The sequence below is a fragment of the Cnephaeus nilssonii genome (assembly GCF_951640355.1).
Source record: "Cnephaeus nilssonii genome assembly, chromosome: 24".
NCBI classification, from domain to species: Eukaryota; Metazoa; Chordata; class Mammalia; order Chiroptera; family Vespertilionidae; genus Cnephaeus; species Cnephaeus nilssonii.
Genome location: NC_137095.1, coordinates 6,812,542 through 6,818,933, shown reverse-complemented (window position 1 = coordinate 6,818,933; position 6,392 = coordinate 6,812,542). Strand labels below are relative to the sequence as shown.

The following is a 6,392-nucleotide window of genomic DNA, read 5'->3' as shown; positions in this document are numbered from 1 at the left end:
CCCTCCACTCTCCTACAGATGTGTGGTGTAAGCTGTGGTGTCGTGTTTTTTTGTTGTTGTTTTTTTGTTTTTAATAAACACGTTGCAGCAGATTCCTGTTCTTGGGCCTAGGCTCATGAGGTCACCAGGGCGGCCTGCGCGGGTGGTTTAGAGGGCCTGGTTTCAGGATGGGTATGGCAGAAACAGCCTGAAGATGGTGGTAATTGGAGAAGGAGCCTCAGTGGTCGGGAGCATTGCAGGTGAGCTGGGCCCTTGGCTTACCTATCTGAGAGCTTGCTTTATGCTGGGCACCGTTCCGGGCACGGGGAGTAGCTACACCAAAGGGCCCTTGCCGCCAAGGAGCTCACCCCCCTGATGGAGAAGACTCGGACATCACTGTGACAAGGAGTAAGAAACATGAGCGCAGCCAAAACCGGTGTGGCTCAGTGGATAGAGCGTCGGCCTGCGGACTGAAGGGTCCCGGGTTCGATTCCGGTCAGGGGCATGTACCTTGGTTGCGGGCACATCCCCAGTGGGGAGTGTGCAGGAGGCGGCTGGTCGATGTTTCTCATGGATGTTTCTAACTCTCTATCCCTCTCCCTTCCTCTCTGTAAAAAAATCAATAAAATATATATTAAAAAAAAGTTTTTATTAAAAAAAAAAACATTAGCGCAGCTTTAAGAGGATAGTGGTGCTATGTAAGTTGGAGGGAAAGCCCCTCACCTAAGGACGTTTGAGCAAAGGCTGGGGGAAAAGGAGAGAAGCTGTCCCAGGTGTACCGGGCCCCCACCAGGCTGGCCGGACAAATCGCTGACCCGTGGACCAGGTGGGGGTCCTGGGCAGGGTGCCCTCCTTCCCTCCTCACCTTCCCACGCCCCCGAATGGCTTCCCAAGGACTCCGCCTCCCTCGCCCGGGCCTGGAGCACAGCAAATAGGCGACCTGGTCCCAGAACCTGGGGGCTGGAGAAGCGAGCCCACGGCTTGGCGGGGCGGGGCGGGGCAGGGCGGGCCTGGGAAACCGGAGACCCGCCCGCTGGCGGCTGCCGCCTGCGCTCCCGCCCCGCGCCGCCAGGGGGCGCCCGGCCTCCCGCGCTGGCTCCGCGTCCAGGGAGGGCGGAAGCGGCTGTCTAGCCGGCGCCTTATAGGCCTCTCTGGTGCTTCCTGTTTCCTCTTTCACCAGGGACCCGCCAACATGGTAGGTTCTCTGGGGCTGAAGCTGTTCTCTCCCGCAATCGACCTCCATCCACGTCTTTCTGCGGCTTCTAACCCCGTCAGGCCGGGGCCTCCGCGGGCCGCTGGCTCCCGCGTCGGTCCCCGCGCTCCAGCTGCGCCCGCTGCCCCTGCCCTCCCTCCCGGGCGCGGCCCCAGCCCGCGGCCCCCGGCGGCCGGCGCGCGACGCCGCGCTCCTTCCCGGAGGGGGTCGGGCTCGCGGTGACCCCGTCTCTCCCCCCTCCCGCAGGGCCGCGTTCGCACCAAGACCGTGAAGAAGGCGGCCCGGGTCATCATCGAGAAGTACTACACGCGCCTGGGCAACGACTTCCACACCAACAAGCGCGTGTGCGAGGAGATCGCCATTATCCCCAGCAAGAAGCTCCGGAACAAGATCGCGGGGTGAGGGGAGCCGCCGGGGCCTGGCGGGGAGGTGGGGCGCGCGCGGGGCCTGGGTCTGTCCCGGGTCTGCCGTCCCCGGCTCGGGGACGGGGGTGGGGGGGACCGTGTCCTGGGGATTTCCGCCCGCGCGAGCTCCCGACACCCCGGAGAAGGGCGCTCGCGGCGGGTGAGCTTTTGCAGGGCGTCCCGGTCGGGACTGGGTCGTGTTGGTGTCAGACCCGGCGGTGACACCTGGCCGCGGGCAGGCCTCCCCGGGAGACTGAATATTAATTGCAGTGCATTTGGGAGGAGGAGAGGAAATGAAGACTGGGGAGGGGTCCTGGGAGTTGGAGGGGGAGGATTTGATGCGTTGGCAGAATTTGATAAGAGGGTTTGACAGGCAGGCGGGCGGGCGCTGTGTGTCGCTTTCGGAGGAGTCCTGGCTCCTAGGACGGGAGGGGAGGGTCCTCTCTCTCCTCACGGAGGAAGCAGGACTTAAAACGGCTGCTCGTGTACCCGGATCGAGGCGCACGGGCGTTCTCAAGTGTGTTTCTGGGCGCTTGTGCTGCAGCTATGTCACGCACCTGATGAAGCGGATCCAGAGGGGCCCCGTGAGAGGCATCTCCATCAAGCTGCAGGAGGAGGAGAGGGAGAGGAGAGACAACTATGTGCCCGAGGTGAGCTCTCCGCGTCTTGCTCTGGGCCCGGGCTCCTGCTGAAACGACAAGCAGGTGCCGCCTGGCTTCTATAGGGACCTTAGCTGAGCTTGAGAAGGAGGTCCTTGATCCATAAACCCTCACCCAGCTGCAGGGGCCTGCTACCTGCCTGCCTGGATGTTAGTCTCTGTTCTGCCCTGTTGGGGCCTTTTTTTTTTTAATTTTAAAATTTATTTCAGAGAGGAAGAGAGAGGGTGAGAGAGAATCATTGATTGCTGCCTCCTGCAAGCCCCCCTATTGGGGATCGAGTCCACAACCCCGGGCATGTGCCCTTGACCAGGAATGGAACCCTGGACCCTTCCGCAGGCTGAAGCTCTATCCACTGAGCCAAACCGGCCAGGGCTGTTGGGGCCATTTAAGTCCATCCTGGTTTTCACCTGAGAGCCCCCTTCGTCATGTTTGCCTGCCTTGCTGGGGCTTCTGGTTTGATGACTTGCCTTAGCACAAGTATTCCCAAAACGTGAACATAGTCTTACGGTTTCCTGAATACCAGTAAGAATGACGAAGGGCACACACACAAAGGTAAACCCAGAAGTGATCTTTGGGGCCTGTGATCCTTCAGCTGACTGCTCACCTAGTGGGATCCTGTCTCCTTGGCAAGTGCCCCTCGTTTTTGTTTTAAGAATTTGGGGGAAAGGGCAGGGAAGGTGAAAGAGAACTCACTGATAGGTATTTGACGGGGTTCCTGTTCCTCTAGGTTTCGGCCCTGGATCAGGAGATCATTGAAGTTGATCCTGACACTAAGGAAATGCTGAAGCTCTTGGTAAGCATGTGCTCAACTCCTAAAGTAGGGTTTCCAATAGCATCCTACTTTCTGTAATAATTCCAGGTGTTCTGTTTTCCATACATCATTTTCTTTCCATCCAGCTGGTTCTTTTTCATTATGTGGGCTTTCCCTCAGGGACTTCATTTCTTCCTTTTTTTAAAAAATTTTTTATCTTTATTGTCGAAAGTGTTACAAATGTCGCCTTTTGTCCCCCCCCATTGGACTCCCCACCCCCAACTTTATTCCTTCTTTGTCTGTATGCTGACCACTTGAGTGAGCTGTGGTCTCATTTCCAGATGCTTATTTCGGGGCACTACTTAGAGAGCTTAGCTGTCTTCAGTACCGGTGATAAGTGTCTCTTCTTAGGACTTTTTACTTAGCTGTTGATTGCCTAGGGCAGTGATGGCGAACCTATGACACGCGTGTCAGCACTGACACGCGTAGCCATTTCTGATGACACGCGGCCGCATGCCGAGGATGAAACATTTGCTGCTTCTGAGGATGAAACATTTACGACTAGAGTCTTGGAGTTAGTTTTTTCCTCAAAGTGGCACACTACCCGAGTTATGCTCAGTTTTTTGGCGAAGTTTGACACACCAAGCTCGAAAGGTTGCCCATCACTGGCCTAGGGCCTGCCATTTGTAAGGCAGCCTGCCCCAGGCTGGTCCTGGAAAGGAAGTGGCTCTGTGTATGCCTAGAGAAATGATACCTCCACTTCTACCCCAGGACATTTGGTAATGTCTGGACACACTTTTTTTTTAAAAAAAATACAGTTTTATTGAGGAAGGGAGAATGAGAGGGCAATAGAAACATCAATGATGAGAGCATCATTGATCGGCTGCCTCCTGCACGCCCCACACGGGGTCGCCCACCACTGGGGATCGAGCCCACAACCTGGGCATGTGCCCTGACCTGGTTCATAGGTCAACGCTCAACCACTGAGCCATGCCGGCCGGGCTGGACACATTTTTTCATTGTCACAGCTGGGGAGTCCGAGCAGACACGAGTGGACAGAGGGCAGGGGTGCTGCTAAGCATCCCACAGCGCACGGGACAGCTTCCTAGCAGCTTCCTGTGGGAGTGCAGGGTCCTTGAGGTCATTCTGGGGTGGGGAGGAGAAGGCCCTTTGTTGGGTTTCTTCGAGGTCCCACCGCAAGCTGGTAGAGGCTGAGAAGCGAGGCTCGGCGGTGGTCCTGGAGCCATGACCACAGATCTCACTGAACCCGTTTTGTCGTTCCAGGACTTTGGCAGTCTGTCCAACCTGCAGGTCACTCAGCCTACAGTTGGGATGAATTTCAAAACACCGCGTGGAGCCGTTTGAATCTTGCTGTGCTGTAATATTATCAATAAACCATGGACAGACAACCTCGCCCGTGTTTGTGGGTTTGGGTGCTGGTGGAGCAAAGGGCAGGAGTTCCTTATCAAGGAAGGGGGAGCTCACTGGGGGTAGGCGGTGCGTCCTGGGGGTAGGTGGCTCTGACCTCTGGGTAGGTGGATCTGCTGAGGCTGTGGGTCCAACTGTGCATGGGGAGTGGGGAGAGCACTGGGCTGGGCGCCCCTCTTGAGTAGTGGGGAGGGAGCTCTTCTGCACACTTGTCCTTTTACTGCTGATGCTGATCCGGGTGTGTTGATGCTGGGCATGTGTGTGGGTCTCTGCGCAGAAGTGGCGGAGCTCAGGGCTGGCTGGCCACGGATCCCCTGTACACCTGCTTCTGTGGGACAGGTGCAGCGGACATTCTAAAAATACCTTGTAATTTCAAACTTGGGCGGGGAAAGCTGCAAGAACAGTACAAAGGAGCTTCAAAATGTTCTACCTAGATCTTCCGGTTGTTTACAATTTGCCCCAATTGCTTTATATTCTCTGTATGTGTACTTGTTTTTTCTTATTCTCAGGGGTTCAGGAGAATGTGTATATGCATAGACAGGTGTCCCCTTTTTATTGATTTCACAGACGGAGAGCTAGAAACATCAATGATGAGAGAGACTGATCGGCTGCCTCCTGCACACCCCCCACTGGGGACCAAGCCCGCCACCTGGGCATGTGCCCTTGACCACAATCAAACTTGGGACTCTTCAGTCCACTGGCCGACACTACCCACTGAGCCAAACTGGCCAGCTAGGGCGACAGGTGCCCTTTTGATTTCAGAGACAGAGGAAAAGATAGAAACATCAATGATGATAGAAACATCAGCTGGCTGCCTCTTGCATGCCTCCTACAGGGATGGAGACTGCAACCTGGGCATGTCCCCACAGAATGATCAAAACCAGGAAATAGGACATCGATTCAGTAATTCCATATTCCTTTAGCCTCCTTTCTGTGTCTTTAATGACTGACATTTTTGAAAAGTACTGGCTGATTTTGTGGACTGTCCTTCCGTTTGGCTCTGATGTTCCTCTCGGTTCGATTGACTCCAGCCTTCTGTGGTATTACAGACGGGGTGCTGTGTTCTTGGGGCATCTACTGAGGCAGACTGCCGCCTTGTCCCACTTGCAGTGATGGCTTTGAGCAGTTGTGTTGGCTCCTCTATCAAAGTTCCCGGTTTCCCTTTGTAATTTAGGAGGTTTTGAGGGTAAGTATCTTCGTCAATTTTTTGCTCACGGCTGTTAGCATTCACTCCATTTACTCCCTGTATTAGTATTGTAAGGAAGAGCCTCTTGTTTACAGCCAACTTGTTTCCATTTTTTGGTGTGGGGTCTGGTATTGTCAACACATCCTCGGTGAAGGTGGGGGGGGGGGGGGTAGGGAGGCGGGCAATGGGGGGAAAGGGGGGGAGCATCTAATACCAATTAAGATTTTTAAAATTGGCAAGGTCACAAAAGTTTTTTTGTTTGTTTGTTTTTTAAGAAAAACCTACCCTCTCCCCCTTAACGTTTTTGGTGTCCGTGGTGAGGAAAGGGTGGCCTTTTGGTGCAGATGACCAACGAGAGCCCTGTTAACCAGATCAACCCTGAAACTAGCGAGGCTGTTCGCCACACTCCCCACCAGGCGGCGGTGTGGTCACATCGGCCGGCGCGCCGGCCCCGCGCCGCGAGCAGGTGCCCGTCCGGCGCCTGTAGAGGAGCCCACGGGCCTCGGGCCTCCCCTGGAGACCCCGTCGCGCTCACTAACTTCCGGTGGAGCTTGAGGCCGACGCAGCCCCGCCCCCGAGGGCCGGCCTCGCGCACGTGCGGCGAGTGGGCGGGGCCGGCGCAGGTGTTCGCGTGCGCGCCGCGCCGGTGGGAGAGGCCGGGGCGCCCGCCGGGAGCCGCCCGAGGGCCCGCTTCGCCCTCGCCGCCGGCCCCCCGGTGGCCCCCCAGGGGACTCGGGCCCCGGGGACCCCTTCCCGGGCTCTCGGCCTAAGG

The 6,392-nt window shown here is 56.6% G+C and overlaps 1 protein-coding gene across 1 annotated transcript; it reads left to right on the top strand.

Annotated features, from left to right (window-relative positions):
• Positions 1 to 1,083: 1,083 nt before the first annotated feature.
• On the top strand, positions 1,084 to 4,415 carry RPS17 (ribosomal protein S17). Its single transcript, XM_079764025.1, has 5 exons — positions 1,084 to 1,174; positions 1,439 to 1,590; positions 2,141 to 2,246; positions 2,983 to 3,048; positions 4,291 to 4,415. The coding sequence occupies exons 1-5, from the start codon at positions 1,172 to 1,174 to the stop codon at positions 4,369 to 4,371; spliced, it is 408 nt and encodes a 135-aa protein (XP_079620151.1). The 5' UTR covers positions 1,084 to 1,171; the 3' UTR covers positions 4,372 to 4,415.
• Positions 4,416 to 6,392: the final 1,977 nt, after the last annotated feature.